The sequence below is a fragment of the Diceros bicornis genome, chromosome 38, assembly GCF_020826845.1.
Source record: "Diceros bicornis minor isolate mBicDic1 chromosome 38, mDicBic1.mat.cur, whole genome shotgun sequence".
Classification (NCBI taxonomy): domain Eukaryota; kingdom Metazoa; phylum Chordata; class Mammalia; order Perissodactyla; family Rhinocerotidae; genus Diceros; species Diceros bicornis.
The window spans coordinates 3,263,721-3,287,181 of record NC_080777.1 but is presented as its reverse complement, the minus strand read 5'-3'; the positions used below and the strand labels follow the sequence as shown (position 1 = coordinate 3,287,181).

Genomic DNA, 23,461 nt, shown 5'->3' with positions numbered 1-23,461 from the left:
TAGTGTTCTGGATTATAAGGAAAAATAAAATATAATCCTTGCTTGTAAATTACTGATTGCCTAGGGGAAGGAGATTAGTTATATACATAGAAATGTTGTAAGTGCTGTAATAGAGATGTATTCTAGGTTCCATGGAAACAAAGGGCATGCACCCAACTCCACCTAAGGAGAGAATGCTTTGTAATAATAATAGCAAACATTTATTCAGCATTTTCTATGTTTTAAGTGCTATTCTGAGCACTTTATACATAGTAACTCATTTACTCTTCAACAAGCCTCTGAGGTGACTACTATTATGCCCATTTTACAGATGAGGAAACAATTAGAGGGAGGTTAGGTAATTTGCCCAGGTCACACATTTAATAAATAGGGGAGCTATGATTCCAAGCTATGATTTTCTGCTGTCTCCTTAGAGAGAAACTGATATGCATCTAGGTTTGCAAAGATGAGTGATTGCAGGCATAGGTAGGGGGATAACATGTTAAGGGAACTCTGTGGTTTATTATGGCTAGACCAAGAATGTCTCAGTGTTTACCAGATAAAGGAACCAGGGCGCCTTCAGAAGGAAAAAGAGGTGAGCCTGGAGAACGTGGCCACTGACAAACTGGTGACCAGTTGGGCACTGAAAGAAATTGGTACTGTTGGCTGAAATAAACCAAGCCTACCACAAGAACCCACATCTATAATGACACTAAACAAAAACTTGGTGTTCATCAACTCGAATTATGTAAACCTTACACTCAGGTTGCTATTTCCTCTTGTCTGTTTTCCCTGTTCTCTGTTTCTGGAACTTCTTTTAATTGATGTTGCATTTCCTGATCTTCAAATTTTGGAACTTTTCTACCTTAGTCCTTTCTTTGTCTTTTGTTCTCTCTGGGAAATTTTTCTTTTTATTTTGTCTTTCAACTTTGCACTATCCAGTATGGTAGCTGCTAGCCACATGTGGTTATTTAAATTAATTAACATTAAATAAAAGGTAATTTCTAGTTCTTCGGTTGCATTGGCCACCTTTCGAGTGCTTTGTGGCTACCATATTGGACAGCATGGAACATATCTAGCATTGCAGATATTCCGTTGAATTTTTTTTTATTATCATTTTCGTATCTAACGGTTCTTTCTTTCTTTTTTTTTTTTTGTGAGGAAGACCAGCCCTGAGCTAACATCCATTGCCAATCCTCTTTTTTGCTGAGGAAGATTGGCCCTGGGCTAACATGTGTGCCCATCTTCCTCTGCTTTATATGAGATGCCTCTTCAGCACGGCTTGACAAGCGGTGGGTTGGTGTGCACCCAGGATCTGAACCTGCGAACCCCGGGCCGCTGAAGCGAAGCACGTGCACTTAACCACTACGCCACCGGGCCAGCCCCTAAGAGTTCTTTCTTTAATTGTACTTATTTTAAAGATTTTGTTTCATAGAGGTAATCTCATCTCTCTCTCTCTCTCACAATGTTAATTATAATTTCTTGGACATTTTCTTCTGCCCCCTGCATTATGTCTGTTTGCTCTGAATTAATTGATTTTTTCTGTGTTGGCCTTTTCTCTTTCGTGGTGCAGTCTTTCTTCAAGCATCGGGAGCTTCTTGTCTGTTTGTCCCTGCTCGAGAGAGGCCCGAGAAGCTCGTTGGAAGCTTCGTGTGAATGAGTGGGCTTTACCGCCAGGCGATCTGGTTGGCAACAAGCCGGCTTTGTTTTGTGCATTCCAGTTGTCAGCGTATTTTCTCTGCACGGTTCCGTTTTCCCATAAAGGGATCCTCCAGTTTCTACTCTGTGTATAACGTGGCTGTTTGCATTTTGAGAGCAGGATAGGGAAGGTGAGTTGGGGTGGGCCTGAAGGGGTAGGGCAGTTCCCTGCTGTTCTGAATTTAGCCTCTCATTTGGTCTCCGTCTTGAGGGAGATGGCTCTTCCCACCTTCTGCAGTGTCTGCTGTTTCTGTGTCACTGTTTCTGGGTTTATTTCAAATGTCCAGTTGCTCTTGTTCTGAAGGCAGATGGGTGTGAATTGACTGTAGGGTCAGGTTGAAGATGAGGGCTCAGGAGTCAAATAATCCTTTTTTCTTCCCTCCCCGTGTTTGCGGCCTCCATGGTACCTGGTTCCTTAAATTCCTGAGCCTTTCTCCAGGTTGCTATACGTGGAATTGACTCCTCATTGGTATTCTTTTCTGCAGACACTTGGGTTTGATCTCTCTTCTGCCAACTTCTTTCAATCCTTCTGTCTATGCTCTTGTCTTCATTGTGGTTTGGAAGTTACAGATATATCCTAATTTTATTGCAGATGGAGTTGGTGTTTGTTTCTTGCTCTTGTTGTTTTGGGGATTTACTGAAAGAAGGGGACTTCAGTGTTTACTCGGCTATCCTCTTTCCACATTTGAATTATTACTAATATTATGATTTCATCAGGAATGATTCTTAAGTTTTTTCTTTGTCTCAGAAACTCAAAAATAGTTGGTTGTATTGAATATGTCCAGATCTAAATGAGAATGTTATAGCTCTCTAAGATGGCCTTCCTTTATAAACCTAAATCCTGATCAGATCTTCCTTTTTTTCATAGAGAAATTTCTCTAGGATCCATTAACTGTACATCAAACTAATTAGTTCTTTTTATTTATCTAAAATCAATTCTTCCCAGTATGATTTTCTACTTTCCTGTTTCTCTTTTTTCATTAAAATCATCAGTGGAATCTAATGCCATGAGCTATACTGCTAATCTGTTTTTTTATATGCATTCCCTCAATTATGCTCAAAGTGTATGCTGGATAATGTCACCTTGTTTTATTTATTTTTGTTTTTATCCTTTCTTTAAGTGAAAGACTTAGATTAGATTCCAAGTTCAAGTGGGATTTTTGTCAGGAGGAATTCATGCCCTAGGTGCCAACATTTTTTGTACCTTTGTTAGCTTTTCCCTTTGCCTCTCCTGCTCTATTAAAGTATCATTGGCGTCCTCTTAGCAGACCATTGTCATATAAAATATATTTAGTTGTTAATTGTGAATAACTTATATTAGCATTAAAAAAGATTGCTTACCAATACTTAACTGGCTGTAAGTCCTTTCTCAGAGAAAGTTTTATGCAAGACTCAGTGTAGACCAAAGTAGCTTTTTGTTTCTCTGTGTTGTCCACTGAAGATAGCACCAAGTACAGGTCTATAGTGTTTTGCAGATTAGATTGTTTTGGTTTGAACTCAACCAGTTTCTAGAGGTGGAATAGTTGATTACTTTAAAGACAAGATTTTTTGTTGTTGTTGTTGTTGAGGAATATTGGCCCTGAGCTAACATCTGTTGCCAGTCTTCCTCTTTTTGCTTGAGGAAGATTGTCGCTGAGCTAACATCTGTGCCGGTCATCCTCCATTTTGTATGTGGGATGCCGCCACAGCATGGCTTGATGAGTGTGTGTAGGTCCATGCCTGGGATCTGAACCCACGAACCCCCGGCCACCGAAGTGGAGCATGTGAACTTACCACTATACCACTGCACCGGCCACTAAATACATGATTTTATGTTTTTAACTTTCAGGTGCTTTGTAAAGGGTATGTAAATGATTATTTAGAGGCTTATTGCCAGGCAGTGACTAAACTAATTAATATTGTGCATTGAAATAAAACTCAAATTTTAAAAGTACATTTTTTCCGGCCACATTTCTTCAAGTGCAGTTTCATTTCTTGCACTGTGCATCTTAGGAAGATTCATTTTTTTATTTCTTAGAAATGAGCTAATGAGGTCACTTGACCCTCATTAGAAGAGAAACAGATCTAGGAATACAAGAAGCATTTAATGGAAAAGTGTAGGACCAGCAAAATAGGAAATGTTATTAGAGGACAGATATTTCATCAAAAGCTGTTCAAAGGTGTAAATAGTTTATGTTGATACAGAAGGAAATAATTTGTCTATTTTTCTTCTTCAAGTAACCTTTTTCCTTTTACCATTTTAGCCCACCCAGTTAAGAAGTCATAGCTGGAACGACAAAACGTGTCCAAAGTCATCTAATGTTAATAGCATTTGGCATAGGAATTATTGCCCTAGACGTGAGCTGAATGTTGTTTCAGACGCTGCAAGATTGAAGGAAAATCCAAGTACTGTGGGCGTCGAGCAAGTGATTAGTACTAAAGGGTTAAATCTTCCGAGGAAGTCATCCACTGTGAAAAGACCAAGAAGTGGTATGTATTTTGTTTTTGTGAACTGCTAGTGAGTATTGGTCACATTTAAGAAGTCTTTGCTAAACCCAAGGTCACGAAGATTTTTCTCTTATTTTCTTCTGGAAGTTTTATAGTTTTGGCTCTTACATTTAGGCCTTTGATCCATTTTGAATTAATTTTTATACAATGTGAGGTCAGGATCAAGGTTCACTGTTTTGTCTGTGACAACCCAGTTGTTCCGGCACTATTTGTTAAAAAGATTGTCCTTTCCTCATTGGATTGCCTTGGCGCATTTGTTGACGATCAGTTGACTATATATGTGTGGGTCTGTTTCTGGACTCTATTATTCTGTACCATTGGTTCCTTTTCCTGTCTGTATGCCAGACACACTGTCTTGGTGACTGTAGCTTTATAGTAAATCTTGAAATCAAGTGGTATAAGTCCCCTAAGCTTGTTCTTCTTTTGAAAAGTTGTGTCGGCTATTCTGTGTTCTTCACGTTTGCATACAAATTTTAGAATCAACTTGTCAGTTTCTAAAAGAAAAAAATCCTGCTGAGATTTTGATTGGGATTTGGTTGAATCTATGGATCAGTTTGGGGAGAACTGACGACAATATGGAGTTTTCTGATGCGTTTGTTTCAGCATTCAACTTCAGTCTGCAGCAATGCTTTGTAGTTTTCAGTGTACAGATCTTGCACAACTACGGTCAAATTTACCCCAATATTTCAGATTTTTGATGCTATTGTAAATGATATTGTTAATTTTTATTTCTGGTTGTTCATTGCTAGTAAATAGAAATATAGTTGATTTTGTATATTAATCTTATATTCAGCAACCTTACTAAATTCACGTATTAGTTCTAGTATCTCTGTTGTAGACCCTGTAGGGTTTTCTAGATAGATGATCATATCACCTGCAAGTAGACAGGCTTGCTTCTCCTTTTCCAGTCCGGATGCCTTTTATTTCTTTTTCTTGCCTCCTGGAACCTCCACTACAATGCCGAGCAGAAGTGCTGACAGTGGAATACTATGTGTGGGGAAAAGGGTTTTTTCACCATAGCACATGCTTAGAAGTGGAAAGAATAATTGTAATCTATTCCTTCTTGGTTCTTTCTCTCAGACATCTACACGAATGAATGCAAGTCTAACAACAAAAACAAAACAAAGCCTTTGCAAACTTTTAGTTCATGCTTTTATTTTTTAAATTGAGGTATAGATTATTCATATTTGGCCAAAATGTCCTGATTCCTTATGAACATAAATCTTTTTCATGGTAATATCTCTGAACCTTCGTTTCCTCTTCTGAAGTGAGAACGATATTGCATATTTCACAGTTTTTTGTATATGTTGTGTAACATGATAGCCCTTGGTACATAGCAAGTACACTATACATATTAGTTCCTTGCCTTCTGCTACCTCAAGATAGGCTATTCATTTTATGTAGAGAGCTCATTATCAGTAAGTTCCTTATGTCAGACTAAGTCTGCTTAAATACCGCTTATCTGGATTCTGTCCCCTGGGCACACACAGAAACACAAGCACAAAAAAAACCAGTAAGTTTCTTCCCTCTTTTATGTGACAGCCCTTCATATATTTAGTGACAGCCACTGTGACCCTCCTAAACTTCTTTTCCAAGCTAGAAGTTCCCTATCTATCCAGGTTGTGCTACGGATACAGTACAGTCTTTTAATAATTGTCTAACTGTGACAGTGAGTGGTGGTTGAGATATGATCTGCTTACCATAGAGCACAGTAAATATTTAGAAAGGTGGCACTATTTCAGTTCTTCATCCAGAGACTGCTTTTATTATTGCAAACTAAGATAGCATTAGCTTTTATTAGCATTCTTGACATTTTGCTGGCATTTACTGAATTTATAATCAAAATCCAACAGTTTCCATTAAGCCAGGTACAGTTGTATTTTTAAACTTAAATATGGATTAAATTATTCCTATTGAGACATTCTTAACTCGTTATGATCCATTGTTCTGCCTATTAAATATTTTCTTTCTCGAATCTTTGTAATGTCTTCTAATGCACAGATATTATCTATGTCACCTGGAAATTTGAGAAATATGGCTCCCACTGTCTTAAAGTTTGGGTTAAAATGTGTTTGCTGGTGCAATGTTTAACTGAGTCAGAGCAAGTCTGGAAATCTAGAGCACTCTACTAGAGACAGACCTCCTTCAGACTAGTAGTCTTTTAGGGCTGTTCAACCTGATGCAAATGCAGATGACTAATATATAATAAGCTTTGCTCTACGTTGTCCACTAGGATAACATGAGAGACATCGAAGTGTCTTGCTCAATTCAAGATACGCTAAATCTATCTAACAACCTCATCACAAAAAGAAAATGAGGTTAGCCTGGCTTGGCTTCTTGGCGAAGCCTTGCTGGAAATCCTACAATATTTTTTCCTCATCTGTAAGGGCTCACAATTCCCTGCAGGATAAACAGATTCAAGCCCTTGCCAGGGATCAAAATCAAATTCACTGATCTGTAGCTTTTTAAAAATCTCTGGATTTTTAAATTTGAGGTGTCATCTTGTCTCTAGTATTTTAGTACCCACAGCCGTTTTACCGACTTCTTAGAGCAGTGAGCGTTTACTCCTAGGTGAGTGGAAGCTGTTCAGACTGAGAATTAGAGCAATTTAAAGCATCTTAGTGCACTCTCTGTGTCCTTGCCTAGCTCAGGCTTTAACCCTTTGTATTATTTAGTCTTAGGATTTATTCTAATACCATAGAATACGTTTGCCACACAGCCATCTTCCAGGGCCCATAGCTAGTAACCAGGATCAGAGCTAGAGCACAGACTACTTTTGACTACATGACAGTCACATATACCTCAAAAACTGTAAGATGTAGATGGTGTGTATAAACAGCTGCTGGTTTTATTGGAATATTTTTAAATCAGGCATTCAATTTAACATACATTTACGTGTAAATTGCCTTAAATTTTTTCTTTACATTCAACATTGGGTCCTTACTATAATAATCCTGTAGCCTTACAAAATTGATTATGTCTTGAAATTTTGGTTTGTGTAATTTCACATTAAAATTGTACAAATAATTGACATTAAATCTTAGCTAACTTGTGAAATTGTAAAACATAGCTAAGGGAATTTTTTGAGTCATCCTCTTATTTCCTTTTGTGTGATGCATAGTTTAAAAAAAATAAGACTTCATCTTTAGGACAATGGGACATGGACTGCAAAGTTAAGTCCAAATCTCGAGCTATGCGTGAAACAAAGATTTACAGATGATTTTGTTTTTATTTAGAAGAGCTGTCAGAAGATGATCTGTTGAGTCAGTATTCTCTTTCATTTACAAAGAAGATCAAGAAAAATAGCTGTGAAGGTAATAAATCATTGAACTCTTCCGAAAAGCTCCTGCCTGACCTGGTGGATGGAACTCCTACTAAAAAAAGCGTAAGCGCACCACCAACGAGAAGAAATAAATTTGCAACATTTTTACAGAGAAAAAATGAAGAAAGTGGTGCAGTTGTGGTTCCAGGGACCAGAAGCAGGTATTGTTAAACCCACAGGATGTTGTTTGTCTATTGTATTATATATTCTATTGATATTTATTTTAATTGTTTTGAATAAACATTGAATCTAGCGGGGGTAGATGTAGGACCTGGCTTAATCCTATTACTTTTTTTTTTTTGGGAGGAAGATTGGCCCTGTGCTAACATCTGTGCCCATCTTCCTCTACTTTATACGTGAGACACCTGCTACAATGTGGCTTGATAAGCGGTACGCAGGTCCATGCCCAGGATCCAAACCTGCGAACCTCGGGTTGCTGAAGCGGAGTGTGAGAACTTAACCACTACGCCACCAGGCCGGCCCCCAATTACAATTTTTATCATGTATTGCCTTAGTTCTGCTGTTCCCTTGAACTTCTGTTACTTTTGTAATCTCTCTATACAGAAGTAAGAATTATAGACCTTATCACATTTTGCATTAGAAAAATTATTTTATTTGGGGAGTCCCTCACTTCTTTCTTTCTACTTTTTTAGTTTCTTTAAGAGCTAAATACAATTTTGCAAAGTACTTTTAGAAATATATTTACATACAGGTGACTATAGAGTTTTAATATTAATTGAGAACTTCATACCATGTTAGATACTGAGTTACAAAAATGAGAGACATAGTTTTTGTTCTTTTTTGTGTGTGTGTGTGTGTGTGTGTGTGTGTGTGTGAGGAAGATCAGCCCTGAGCTAACATCCGATGCCAATCCTCCTCTTTTTGCTGAGGAAGATTGGCCCTGGGCTAACATCCGTGCCCATCTTCCTCCACTTTATATGGGACGCCGTCACAGCATGGCTTGACAAGTGGCGCATTGGTGCGTGCCCGGATCCGAACCCCAGGCCGCCGAAGCCGATTGCGCGCACCTAACCGCTACGCCACCAGGCCGGCCCCATGGTTTTTGTTCTTGAGAAGCTTGTAGTCTAGTTGGAAAAGTAGGTCCGTAAACACATCTTTCGGTACAGTGGTAAATACAGTGACAAAAGCATGCCTGAGAGTTCTGAGGACGGTAAAGGGGCATCTAATGCTGGGTCGCTGGTTGGAGAGGGTGAGAGGGAAGGCTTGAGGGTTAGGGTTAGGTGCCGTTACCAGGTTTAAGCGACTGGTGGGGTGAGGCAGACGGAGAGTGGAGCCTAGTGCCGTCCCGGTAGAGTCCGCAGCTTGGGCAGAGGCCTGGAGGTGAGCAACAGCAGGGCCCGGGGCAGCTACTTGCTGCTGATCACTGCTGTGATCACTACTGCCAAGATGTGAGGCGGGAGAGGATGGAGAGGGAGCAGACGGGCAGGAGGCCGGGTCGTGGAAGGCTGGTGGGCAAGCTGAGGAGCTGTTGCTCTTGGGGTGGTGGGCCGCACTGAGAGGGTTTAACCAGGGGAGGGTGTGGCACGACTCCTGGTCTGGAGGGACCCCTCTGAGCGCACCGTCAAGAATGGATCCCAGACGTGGAGCAGAAGGGTCAGCGAGGCTGTTGCCGCAGACCCTGCCAGCGACGCTGAGAATTGGAAGAGTCGGTGTAACTTCCAAATATAAGAACTTGGACCCCGGGGACAGACCACCTGGATCAGAATCCTGTCCTGTGTACTCGTGAAATGTTTGAGTTGGCAGGTTAACTTCTGGGGGCTTCAGTTTCCTCTTTTTAAAGAATGGGGCCCGGGGCTGGCCCCATGGCATAGCGGTTAAGTGCGCGCGCTCCGCTGTGGCGGCCCACGGTTCGCAGGTTCAGATCCCGGGCGTGCACCAGCGCGCTGCTTGGCAAGCCATGCTGTGGTGGCGTCCCACATAAAGTGGAGGAAGATGGGCACAGATGTTAGCCCAGGGCCAGTCTTCCTCAGCAAAAAGAGGAGGATTGGCAGATGTTAGCTCAGGGCTGATCTTCCTCACACACACACACACAAAAATGGGGCTAACAACTGTAACAACCTCAGCGTTGTTAAGAGGATTAAATTATTACTGTAAGTAAAGTGCCTAAAACAGTGCCTGATAGATGACACGCACGCATGCGCGCACACATACTGAATGGCTCTTATTTTGTTGTCTGGATGGTGGCACCACAACCAGAAACAGGGAGTGTAAGTGTCGGAAGTTATTTAGGCGTGATACAGGAACTCTAAGAAAGAATATTGATCAACCCCTCTATTCCTCTGGAGGACTTAAGATGGGTAGTTTTTGTTTTTCAAATTTAATAAACCAGGCTGCAGCCAATTTTGTCTAATCATGATGGTGGGAGATGGGCATGAAGGAGTGAATCACTGGTAATCCCTAAGCCTCTCTTTAGGTGATGTTTCAAACCCTTCTCCCATCGAGTCTTCTCCAAGAAGCATTCACGGTACAATTAAATGACCATTTTGATTCTTCTTTTGCTAGTCACCTTCATTAAAGGTGCTTGTTAACAGTGGAATGATGAACAAGTCTGCTGCAAAACATGGAAAATAGGGCTCTAGGTGACATACGCTGATTAATAAGTTCTAGTGAGTTGACTTCTCTCACTTGGAGAAATTTTTGGAACTTGTGCTTCATTTTTCCATTTGGGTGAAGATAGAGTTTCTTTCTTCTCTTGGTGTTTAACTCTTCTGAATGAGAATAATGTTTATCTGTACAGGTCTTGCCTGTTTAGTCACTGTAGAAGCTTAATGAGATCTCTGCTTGAAGCTGTGCATAGCTGCTTTCTATAGTTTCGTTAGATGTTTCACTGATAAATTGCTGGGAAAGTGCATTAAGAAATGCTTGGAGAAATCATTTTTTTCTCCATGAGCTGCCTGTGGAATAATAATTGGGAGGAAGTCTTTGATGTATAATTTTCTGATCTGGATTATGTAGCAGCATCTAATGATAACTGGATATTATTAAATTAGTTTTCTTAGCTAATTTTCAAAGTTCTTTTATATGTTCTCGTATTCCTCATAACATTTTGAGATATTCAGGGCTGGCGTTATTTTCTCATTTGGGGCTAGGAAATTGAGGCTCTGAGAGGTTAAGAAACTCTCCCAGGGTTGTATGGTTAGTATTGATGAGAAAGATTCCTCATCATAGTTGATTTGGTGGATTGAAGGGAACACACAGTCTGATAGGCCTGGACTTGAATCCTAAGTCTGTCTTCTAATTAGTTGAGTGATCTTTCACATCCCACTTAACTTCCCTCGGCCTGTTCCTTTATCCATAAAATATGGAACATTGTATGCAGAAGGCTCTTCTTAAGACTAGTAGAAGTTATGCCTATCAAACACCTGGCACAGTGCCCAGTCATTAATATATATGCAAGTATTCATTACCAGCCCATTCTTTTTTTTTTTTTTTTTTTTTTTGGTGAGGAAAATCAACCCTGAGCTAACATCCATGCCAATCCTCCTCTTTTTGCTGAGGAAGACTGGCCCTGGGCTAACATCTGTGCCTATCTTCCTCCACTTTATATGGGACGCCGCCACAGCATGTCCTGACAAGCGGTGCCTCGTTGCTCGCCTGGAATCCCAAGCTGGGCCGCCAGCAGCGGAGCACAGGCACTTAACCACTGCGCCACGGGGCCGGCCCCTCACCCCGTTCTTTTTAATATATGCAAAAGATTGTCTCCAGTCTGTCTGCTTTTTTGGAAGTCTAAGTCCTCTATTATATGGATACTTACCCTAGACACGTGCCAGTTCATTTTTTGAGATCTAGAAATGTACATATCAGTTACGTAACACTGTAGGCTGATTGGCAAGAAGCAGCATGAGCTGGGAGGGGTCTGGTTTGCATTTTGTTCTCCAGCTGATTGATTTTATAGCCTCGGCACTGTCACTGTAACTTCTCTTAGCCATGAAATAAGACATGGGAGAGTATTTGGATAGCATGGGGGTTATTGTTTACTTAAAAACGAATTATGTGATCAGATCTAGGAGCCGACGTTTTTGCTCAACGGAAACCCTAGTAAGACGTCTCCCCCCACGTTCAGCTTTCTTCCTGCCCTGTTCCCACCCACCTCAGCTAGGCGTTTGGTGAAAGAATGGAGAGGATTTTTGCTCCAGCACTTAGTAAATATTCTGTGTATCATCTTGGATTTGAACTAGCACTTATTAAGGAGATAAATTCCCTTTAAGTTTCATATTTATCTGATCATGTACTCTAGGGTTTTCCTTTTAAACCTAAAAACTCTCCTTGAATACATCTTCCCTGATACTGACACTGACCTTTCATTTGTATGGGAGTGTTTTTAAGTGATTTCTTTAAAGCTGCACAGAATAAGTAATACCTCTTTAGTAACATAGAATTGAATGATTGATTTGAAAGGCTTAGCCCCAATATTTAAGATAGTGTAGAAGTGTATAAGGTATATAAGAGCTGGTAGATGAGCGTGCCACTGCAAGTTCTCGGATGATTTGCTACTAGGAATTAAGCTAAGATGAGGGGTAAATGGCTAATTTCTTTCATTTTGCTTTAACAAAATAAGACACAAGAGTTGTCAATTGTCTGTCCTGTTGCGTATTTCCATGTGTGTTCAGATTTCTGGCTATCAGCCGTGTGTTAGCCACTCTCTCAGGCTCTGCGGAGGACACCAAGGCACTGACAGTACCTTTCCTCAAGGAGCTTGTTTGGGAGTTAAAAAGGTTAGAGAGAAGCATACCTGTGTGTTGATTAGGTATAGATAAGATACTCAAGTTCCGAATACACATGTGTATAGATGACTGCTTTTGAAAAATCCTGACTATACATTCACTATGTAAATAAATTTCTAAATGTGGGAATGTTGGCATAATCAGAATTTAAACTTTCAAGATCTATTTTGCCTTTATTTATGTAATTATGAAACTTTTTTTTTTTTTAAACTGTTCCATTTTTCCATTTTGCATCTTGTCCCCTGTGTGAGAAAACTCTGAAATACTCATGCATTCTTTCTGTTGTTTCTTCTGTTAGGTTTTTTTGCAATTCTCTGGATTCTGCTGACTGTGTATCTAAGAAAGCAAGTGGCCAGCCTGTAGATGAAACTGCTGTTGCAGATAAAGAGACCAGTCTAGATGACTCAGATTGTCTAGATGGCAAGAGGCTGGTTGATACGAGTGTAGCACATAACTCAAGTGATCCGACTCCAGACCGTGTCACCAAGGTTGCTGATGAGGAGTCTCCGTCTTCTGAGACCAACAAATTCACAGGGACCATTTCCCCACCCACTCTGGGCACACTAAGAAGCTGCTTTAGCTGGTCTGGAAGCCTTGGAGGTTTCTCGAGAACTCCGAGCCCCTCTCCCAGCACAGCTTTGCAGCAGTTCCACAGAAAGAGTGATCCCCTCACCTCTCTGCCTGCGAAGAATGAGATGTCTCATGCATCTCAGTTAAAGAGTGAGGAGTCAGGTGGCGAATCTCATCCCTTGCCTGAAGCCGATTGGCCTTCAGGGTCTCGGGAGAGCATGGAATTATCACCACACAATCCAAATGCATCGAGACTTTCTCAGCCTTCTAGTAAGGATTCAGATTCAGAGGTAAGTCACGTTATGAAGCCTTTGTTTTCAAATTCGTGTGTGAGAGAAAATAGGGTGTTTATCAGATAAATGAGAAAATTTTACCTACACTATGGAAATAATTGGTTGTCTTAATTTTTCCTTCTAGATCTTACTGTGTAGAAAGTTCACATTTTATTCTTCTGAAGGACGTCTCTGTATCTTTCATATTTTAAGCTCTTGTGCATTTAGTCTAACTGTTTTCTTGAATCACTATGAGTTCCATTGATACGTGTCTCAAATTGTGGAACAGTTAAGACCTAAGCAGAATAAGCTATGAAATGAAAAGTTACTATAAATTTAATATTTAAATCCGTAATATACTCTTATGAGTATCTTGTTCAATCTGAAACCCCCATCCCCCCACCCTTTTTTTTTAAACATTTTTATGATGATTTAGATGGAAGTTGTTATTTGTCAGTTAATGTTGGGTCCAGTCCTTCAAACTGTTCATATCTGCTTTATAACATTCACTGTACTAACTCTTCTTCAGGTTGGGGTTGGGGGTGGTGACACAGTTTAGCTATGTCCTCAAGATAAAGTCCTAGTGAAAAACAAATAAATGTTCTTTAGTTATAAAAAAAACAACAACAAAAAAAACAGATAACATTTGAAAACTTATAAGGAAATGGCCCTATTAATGTGACGGTGTTTGTCTTAAGTTTCAGTACTTTAGAAATATATTTTCACTTATTCATCTTTTTCTTGCTAAAGTTCCCCTTTATAACAAAACAAAATAGTAATACAGGTGATTTTATGCTATTCTGTTTTAAATTAATAAAAGCGTCCTAGCCATTTTTTCTTATATATAAAATATCTTATATTCTGACTTAAATAAAGCCAAAACTCCAAACAAGTACTGCTTATAAGACCCAATGACGTTATATTTTAAATGATATGATGGCATAATAGCTTTCTCTAAATCTGAGTTATCTCAAATTTAGCAATATAACATACTTTGTTTTATCTTTACCAACTATAAGTACCAAGTTGTAAGAACAATTTCAGCCTTGGTAATATTTGACAGAATCTTGATGTCTGGTAATCCCGAATATTGAACAGCATCTAATAAATCGGTATAGCTTATATTTATCAAAAGGAAAGTATTTTATTCAAATTCCCAATGAAACTTGAGTTGTATAAATTGAAGAAAAAAGCCAAGTTAAAAGGTAGAAATAAATTATTTGCCTTTAGAGAAAGCTGAAATCAATCAATATGTTCAAATCCAAAATCTGTCCCATGCGGTGTTATGTTTCGAGAGTATGCCACACCAAACTTCTGTTTTTCTTTTTCCGTTTTACTTGCTTTGCCTTCACTTCATCTATACTGGTCTAGAAGACTCTTTTTGTTTCTTTTAATATAAGCCTCCTAAATTTTAATGTCATCTTTTTTATTTTTTACCTCATATTGCATTTTCTCCGGGCACCATTTGGGTACCACCTCAGTTGCTGTCTCTTGATCATCTTTTATGAGAGCATCCCCATCTATTTGTGACGATGCTTTTAAGTTTGCTGAGCTCCACTGGGGCATTCTTTTTCCTGTTTGCCTGGCTTTGTAAGCTTTCAGCCGTGTTTACTGAGAAGCCTTACCAGCTCACAGGCTTTGGGCTAATCGTGCTGGGCTGACCATTTTCTATACTAATCAGTTATAGAAACATGAATCCTCTCCCCCCATCAGAAAAACAAACTAACTAAACTAAACTAGGAATCATTCATTAAATCATCTCTTGCCATCAGATGTAGTGACTTCCTATTAGAATAAATGAATTATTAATTCTCCAAGAATTAGGACACTAACAGTTAACATAAAAACTATATAATCTTTCTTTGATTCAGAAAATGTTTCAGGAAGTCACAATGCCATTGGGGCATCATTTTGAATATCAGTTTTTACTGTATGGTTGTGAAGAAAATATTTTTCTGCTGGAGACTACCATTGGTATTTCACTGAAAAGCAGCAGCCATAGATTCTCTGTGAATTGAGTTCACTGACCCTACCTGAGGTGAATTAATCTTAGGATCTTACTCATGAGTTTGATTTTTAGAAATTAGCCCAGAGTCACCCTTAGTGCTAGCTATGAGCAGGGCATATTGGAGTTTTTGTAAGTTACAATCCAAGTCAATGGAGTATTTTTCACTTTCGATTGTTTTTTAAGTATATAACACTGTGTAGCATTCCAAGATAGATATTAAAAAAAAAAAAAAAAAAAACCTTGAAAGACACAGAAATGTAAGTTCCTTTGAATTTCCATTCCTTGTCCTTTATTTGACTTTCTTGGGAATCCAGATTATTCTGACCATAGAAAAGTCTTCCATGATGGGATTGGGGTATACAGGGTAGGTCTGAAAGTCATTGCCAAAGGTAACTGTGCATTCTTTAATGTTGAGCATGTTGCACAATTAAAAGGAGATGCAGAACTCTACCAGATCAACTGTGTGTAGCTAGTAATTTATGAAAACTATTAGCCAAGCTGACAATGATATTACAGCAGGAGACTCTTGTCTTTATGAGTCAGCATTTGACAGGCTCCAGAAACGATTCAGAAAAGCCTGCAATGCGTACTTGATTTTATACAATTTACTTCTCCAGCTAAAACATCTTGCTAGTATCTTCAGTGAAACTGGGAGTGACACTGGCGAACGTCATTCTTTCCGCATTAGATTCGTTTTCTTTTGTTGTGTCATGCTTTTCATACTTTCTTTTCTCAGAAGTTACGTTTTATTTACACTGATTTTCTCGCTTTACTTGTTTCATGTTTTGTCGAGTATTAGTTGTCATAAAAATTCCATAGTAAAAATCTAATTCTATTTTATTTTCTGATCTGGGGGAATCTAGGAATCTGACTGCAATTTTAAGTCACTTGATAATCAAGGTAATCAGAAATCCAAGCTACATTTGTTTCGTTTTTCGAAAAAAGATGCAGTTACAAGGAATAAGGTAAAACTTCTATTTAATTTCTTTTTTAATTTCAGAAGCAGTTCATGCTTATTATCAGAAAATGGGAAATATAAGCAAAATTAAAAATTAAAATTCCTATGTTCTTATTTACACAAAAATGTTTCCTTTAAACCTTCTAGGACCATGTTTGTGCTTGATTGTAGGTGTTTGAGTTGTGAAATCCGCTATGTTCTCTTGCGGTGTAAAGATCTTTTTCCGTGTACTTATATAACATTACTTATAATGACTGTATAATATGCTGTTGTATGAGTTCAGCTAATCCTCTTTTGTTTGTCCTTTACCCTAAAAATGTTTTGCTATAGCCATCAGTACTGCCGCTATGATCTTGTGGGTAAATATTTGAGTACACATTCTTGGTTATTTCATAAGGATGAATTCCATGGAGTAGTCTTACTGGTGCGAAGACGTGTGTAATTGAAAGCTTTGATATATATTGCCAAAAGGCCTTCTAGAGACTGTGTACCCAATAAGCCAGTTTTTTTTTTAACCAAACTATATAAATATTTATGTGACTGCATAGTGAAAGCTCATAAACTAAAGCATATTCTCTATATTAAGTGTTCTTGCCCATCAGTATGAAAGCACTAATTCCTAACTTAAAAATGGGCAAGAGACATGAACAGAGATCACAAAAGAAAAAGTACAAATGGTTAATTAATATATATAAGCATGTTCAACCTCATTAGTAATCAAATAATGCAAATTAAAATAATAAAATTTCTTACCCCTCAGATTTCCAAAAAGTGTTTTTTAATTGTATGCATTTTTATGAGGGTGTAGCAAGGTGAATAATCACATATTTAAGAGAATATGAATTACTCTGCCATTTCTGGAAAGAAATTTGAAAGAGTTCAAGTAATTTAACCCAGTAAGTGCATTCTAGAACTTGAGCCTAAGGAAATAATGAGAGTTTAAGTACAAGAAAACATAGTCCTCCATTGGTTACAGTAGTGAAAAATTGGAAATAATCTAAATATCCAAAAATAAAGGAGTGAATTATTAAATATGTTATTGGTGTTAGCTCTTAGCAGGTAGGAATATAGGTGAATTTTTTTCTGTTCTTTTTTTCTCTATAGTGAACATATGTTATTTTTCTTATATAAGTGAACTATATTTATATAGTAAACATGTATTATTTTCTTTACTTTCAAAAGCATAAAAACTCTTAAAATTTTTCAATAAATGGTCTGTATATCCATTTGAAAGAAGATCCCTGTCTCATACTGTATAAATATAAATCTCAAATATATTAAAGGTATAAAATATGTAAATATAAGATTATTTTTAAAATCTTTGAGTGAGAAAGTCTTTGTCAATCATATACTGTCTTGCAAAGATGTGCATATTATTTTTGAATGAAAAGGAAAATCATGTTATTAAACAGTATGTATAACATGGTGTTTTTGTTTGATTAAATACATAAAAATACTCATGCACACATGTGTATGTTGTATAATCATAATAAAAGGACAGGAAAGATATCAAAATTATTTGCAGTGATGGATAGGACTAGAGATGTAGAAAGTACTTTCCCAGAAGGAGTTCTGTCTGGACCTTAAACCGTCGTCTTTTTATTGTTATTCCTGCTCTTAGAGATTTGCATTTTCAGGGTTTTAACTGTCGCATCTATTTTGGTGAAAACTCCTCAGATGAACCTTCCCCCTTGGTCCCCAATATCCATCTTTAATATCTAAAATCAGACTCATCTTGTTTACCTCTAACCAGTTCTTCCCAGAACATTTTTATTTTTATCTGTTACATAAAATTATATTATTCTCTTTGTCATTGAGTTTAAAAATCTCAGAGTTGTCCTTTTCCTTTATAACTGCCAGCTCGATGCTTCTTCTGCAAGGGGTAAAGAAAAACCACCAAACACCTATACCTGTCCAAATTCTAAGGTTTCTTCCTTTGTCTTGTTTTTTGCTCTCTCCCTTTTCCCTGTCACAACACCCTAGTTCAAGATTTCATCTTTCATGTATGAACCTGTCCATTCTTCATACACCCTCTGCAAGATTCATCCATTGTAAAGCCTTGTTTTATATGCTTCCCTCTTACTACCCTAAAAAACAACAAAATTTTAATGGCTCCATATTTCCCACAGGATAAAAATCAACCCATCAGTGAAACAACCTAACTGTCAGTAGGGATCTGTTTAAGTAAATTATGGCACGTTTATACAGTGGAAGAATAGACAGCCTCTTAAAAACAAATTCAGTTCTACATGTGAAGTGGAAAAATCTCCGAGATGCGTTAAGTAGAATCAAGATATAAGTGAGAAAGGCGTGTGTGTGTGTAAATGATTCAGTGGATGCACAGGAAGCTGGTGACAGCGACTGCCTAGAGGACTGAGGGAGTAGGGGAGACTCACTTTTCTATTCTTTATAACCCTTGAATTTAGTGCCAGGTGCAGGTATCACCTGTTAAAACCATTATGATAAATTTTGTAGTAGACATATATAAATAGCACATTGTTACACATTGCTTCTAGGTTATTTTCTCTTCCAGTGTATAAAGAATAGTTTGAAATTAACTAAAGGTAGTTGCTCTAACGGAATAATATTAAAATGGGCATTTAATCTTCAGGTTCCTGGGCTGTATAAATCCAGTTCTGTGGACAATCTTTCTACCACCAAGATCAAACCTCTTGTACCTGCCAGAGTCAGTGGGCTGAGCAAGAAGCCAGCAAGCATCCAGAAGAGAAATCATCATGATGCCGAGAACCAGCCAGGGTTGCAGATAAAAATCAACGAGCTCTGGAAAAATTTTGGATTTAAAAAGTGAGTTACCTTCTTACTTATTCTTAAAATAGGATGAATTATTTTTTTCTGTGATTTCAATCCCTTTCCCCCAACTCTTTGTATGTTCATATAAATCAATTTCTTTTATTCTTACCCTAAGAATTATTTTCCTCTCCTATATTCCTTTTAGCTGACTCTTTGTAAGTATATTTAACTTCAACTTCTATACCTTCTTTCAGTGAAAAGATGGCAAACTAAACAACCTCAGTTTGTAATCTGGCTTTGGGGTCTCTCTGTTGTTAAGCAAATGACTTTTGCCGGCCTTATAAGTGTCTGAGCTGTCTTTCCTTCTTATCTCTCAGGATTGTAATTAGAATAAAGTTGTTTTAGACATGAGGGTGGAAAGGTAATACTGTGTCGTTCTTCTGGATTTAAAGCAATTTATTTCCCTAAATTATCACATGTAAAATGAGGAGAATCATTGAGTTTGTAGGGTGAATTTTCCCGATTTCTAATGTAGGTGGCAAACACAGTTTTAAAAGAATTGACTCTATGTCTACATTTTTGAACCACAGTACTTCCGTTAGACTACAAAATGAGCCGCAGAATAGCATCAATTTGTAATTAATTTATTTTCTTGTTCTCACTAAAGCAAATGTGCTAAGAATAAAAGAAAAGAATGAAAGAACAGTTACGTGGGGTGATAGGATTAAACCTTACTAACACAAAGGTCACAATCAGATGAGATAGTATGAGTGGAGACACTTTGTAAATAAGTTTGTGCTGGCCAATTGTTTTTTATTTTACATTGTGTAAAGTCTAGGATTAAACCATAGAGCAGCAGTTCTCAAACTTCTTCCCTTTGGGAACTCTTTACACTCTTAAAAATTATTGAGGACCCCAAAATACTTTGGTTTATGTGAGCTATATCTGTCACATTTAACCATCTTAGAAATTAGAATGGACATTTTAAAAAATTTATTTTTAAATAATAATAATAAGCCCATTACATATTAAAATTGATATTATACTTTTAGAAAAATTAGCTATGTTACCCAAAAAAAAAATAAAAAGAGTGACTTTTTTTTTACATGTTTGCTAATCTTTACTGTCTGGTTTAATAGAACTAAGCTGGATTCTTCTGTCTGCTTCTGTGTTTGATCTGTTATACGTTGTTTGATTGAAGTGTATGAAGAAAATCTGGCCCCACACATATATGTAGTTGGAAAATGTATATTTTAATAGCCTTTATTTTTAATTATAAATTTTCCTCTTTGATACTACACCAAAATTCAACAAGCAGTAGTTTGTTAAAGGTTAATTGCAATGTAGAATATGAAACCATATTGACTGGCTTTTCATACCCTGTGTTATGTGGCGGTCCATTGGTCCATCCTGCCCTGTGAGTGCCTTTACTCATGCATGATTTTATAACCTCATGCATTGGTCTTTTAGAAAATACTGGTTTATTGAGTTGTGCTTGTCTTTACACGTTGACACATTTCATTATACAATATAGAAAAACCACAGTCTTATCAACAAAGTCTTTAGTATTGGGAAGCTGTCAAGTGGCCGATAGAAGCTTTCCAAAATTCTAATTTTCACTTCAAAGGTTGAATTTTATCATTGGCAACAAATACTGTTAGTTGTTTTCTTTGAAGTAACAAACAGGCGTTCTGTTCATTTTAGAGAAGCCGTTTGCCAAACACCTAAGTTTGATAACCGTGCTGTCACGGTGCTTTTACTTGAGATAACCGTCATACTTGAGGACGCAGCAAAGGTGCCTTCTGTGTGATTCCCATTTTGTTGCAGAATATTAAGAAATTGAGACCGTTAAGATTTAATAAAATTAATGATTTTTACTACTTCATCAAGAACGTTCTTAAGTGAGACGGACTGTTTTTTTTAAGCACAAGTACGTGGAGCTGGAGAGTACACGTACTGCTAGTGTTTCTGTGCGGTCTGGTGCTGCTGTCTTGATTCACGCTAAGTTGCCAGCAGCTTTTCTCAATTCTGTTTTGTGTCATCAGTACAAATGTCAGCCCGGTGGAAAAGGCAGATAAGTCTAAATATTATTATGAACATAGTTTTGCTCGCGCAGACCCCTTTCAAGGGCCTTGGGAGTTTTTAGGAGCCCAGGGACCATACCTGGAGAACTGCTACTAGAGAGAAATTAAGGGTGCAACAGTGTTCTTACCTGTCTCTTAGAAAGTACAACTTCACTGGTGTTGAATTTTTGTTGACAGGAGGTAGAACTACCTGTGTTAGCGTCGTAATAGGATGAATTTTTATAGACTTAGAGCTCCCTTCCAGCAAAAAAAAGGCAGGGGAGCAAGGTGTAGTAAAAGGTAGGGCTTAAACATTTGTTCATGCTTCACTTATACAGGTGCTTAGCCAGCCTCGAGAAGGGTGCTAAGGAGAAAAGAACTAAAGTTTCTTTACTGGAATCATTCTGCCTTAGCTAGTATATATTTAGTAGTGGCCTCACACCTACTTTGAAAGGTGATTTCAAAAGCAGGAAGGGGAACTAAGAAGAAAACCTCACATTTTACTGGGCGTACTCAGAGGAGAACCTGAATGTCATATAATGAATTGAGACAGATTATACAGTAAAGGGTCTTGTCCTCTTCATATATGTCTATTTTGTCCAGGAAGATTATTCTCTAATAATCAGTACTCTACAAACGCTAAATTTGTTTTGTTCTATTATATTTTGCAGAGATTCTGAAAAGCTTCCTTCTTGTAAGAAGCCGGATCCCCTGTCTCCAGTCAAAGATAACATCCAGCTGACGCCAGAAGCAGAAGACGATATATATAACAAATCTGAATGTACACGTCTTCAGAGAGCAATATTCCAATAAACACGGGCGGCTGGAGGCTGTGGCCCTCAGGAGAACCTCTATCAATTTGAAGTCCTGTTTGGGAATGAGACATTTACCAGTCTGAAAGATTTGTTCTTAGATCTATGCCATTTTTTAAATAGAGTACATTTTGTGTATTAACTATGTAATTGTTTATTTTGTTCAGCTTTTTATATTTTCATAGGAAGCTAACTAGAGATATAATTTTATCTTTGACAGTTCTTGGAAGTTTTAATGTTAATTGGGCAAGTCCCCTAGAATTTATAAAATCTACTCTAAGGATTTCTGTAATGTTGTCAAGTATAAGGATGGTAAAGGAAAAACCACAATTATGGAATCATTTTATCCTAGATGAAATCACTGTATTTTTCCCAGCTTTAAATTTTTCCCCTGCCTTTCCTGCCTGTCTTTCAGGGTTGAAATGAAAATAAAGCTGCTGGGATGGGAGGGGTTTTTGGAAGGGTTAAAGGTCATTGCACAAATGGACAGTGCTCTGTGAGCCCTGGAGAGTCTGCTTAGGTTACAGGTTGACAGTGAAGGAAAATTGCTTTCAGCCTCATGTGAAGGGAACTGCTTATTTCGTTAATATTCTTAAACTTCAAAATAGCCTCAGCGTTTCTTAGTATGTCTTTTTTGAAATGTAGGCTAAAAATCCCTTAACGTATATTTAAAACTGTTGTCCTAGGTGCAGGGTAAAATGTTAAAGCTGCAGGGTCTGTGATATGTACGCCCTGCAAATAAATAGGCAGAAACCCGGAAAGGGAACCAGCTGTGCAAGTGAAGATCTGACAGGAAATGAAGGAGTTATACAAGTATTTGGGATGTAGAGGATAAAGGAAAGGGACCCAGAGTATTTTAATTTTTAAATGAGACTTTGTAGAGGATTCTCGTATAAAGAGGTCAGAATGGAACAAGAAACATAAAGTTGTAAGAAATAGCATAAAAATGTAAAAAAAACAAAAACAAAAATAAAAACCAATCTGGAAAAGACCAAAACCAAAGAACAAAAGCAAATTTGAATTCTCTGTGAATGTTTCCTGTTACAGAACAAATAAGAATGTGAATCAAACATTGTCTACAAATGTTTATCTCCTCACTCATTTAAAATGACAGAAAAGGAATAAAACATACTATAAACCCCAAAGGTTAACAACAAGAAGAGACATCAGGCAAGGAAACAGATGGGTAGGTGGTAAGTGATTTAGCAAAGAAATGATCATTTCTCCATGGGCGGAATCCAACCAGAGGGAAGAGTTTAGATGGATTCAGCAAATGGAGATATCCTGCAGTTTCCTGTGAAGCTGAAAATGAGGTTGTTTGAAAAAGTTTTAAAAATAGCAGGGGAAAGAGAAGGGGAAGATGGCAACAGTGCCATAGTGTTTCAATCTCCAAATCCCCGCATAACAGCAACTGGATAGCAAAATCAAAAACCTATGAACGGGCCAGCCCTGTGCTGTAGTGGTTGGGTTCGCGCACTCCGCTTAGGCAGCCCATGGTTCACGCTTCAGATCCCTGGCGCAGGCCTACACACCACTTATCAAGCCGTGCTGTGGAGCATCGCATATACAAAAAGTAGAGGAAAATAGGCACAGACGTTAGCACAGAGCCAATCATCCTCACGCAAAAAAACAAAACACCTATGAACAACATTCCAACAAATTTAGGTGACGTGATGTCCTTAAATCCTAAGCTATAAGTGGGTAAAGACAAGCCAGCAACAGCCACAGACTGCAAAATTGTATTGACATCTATTCAGGAGACGTAGAGGAAGGTGGTAGGGCACGTAATGGACCTA

The 23,461-nt window shown here is 38.0% G+C and overlaps 1 protein-coding gene across 2 annotated transcripts in view; it reads left to right on the top strand.

Moving 5' to 3' along the window:
- Window positions 1-23,038, top strand: part of EXO1 (exonuclease 1) — a 43,103-nt gene extending 20,065 nt beyond the window's left edge. Inside the window, exons 10-15 of one of the 2 annotated variants that reach the window (XM_058533546.1) lie at window positions 3,921-4,146; window positions 7,404-7,647; window positions 12,530-13,091; window positions 15,945-16,046; window positions 18,651-18,844; window positions 21,525-23,038. In XM_058533546.1, the coding sequence (XP_058389529.1) occupies window positions 3,921-4,146; window positions 7,404-7,647; window positions 12,530-13,091; window positions 15,945-16,046; window positions 18,651-18,844; window positions 21,525-21,666 (1,470 nt within the window). In that variant the 3' untranslated portion in view covers window positions 21,667-23,038. Of the gene's footprint in view, window positions 1-3,920; window positions 4,147-7,400; window positions 7,648-12,529; window positions 13,092-15,944; window positions 16,047-18,650; window positions 18,845-21,524 lie in introns of both variants that reach the window. The other variant, XM_058533545.1, reaches the window with a different exon arrangement.
- The last annotated feature ends 423 nt before the right edge of the window (window positions 23,039-23,461 follow it).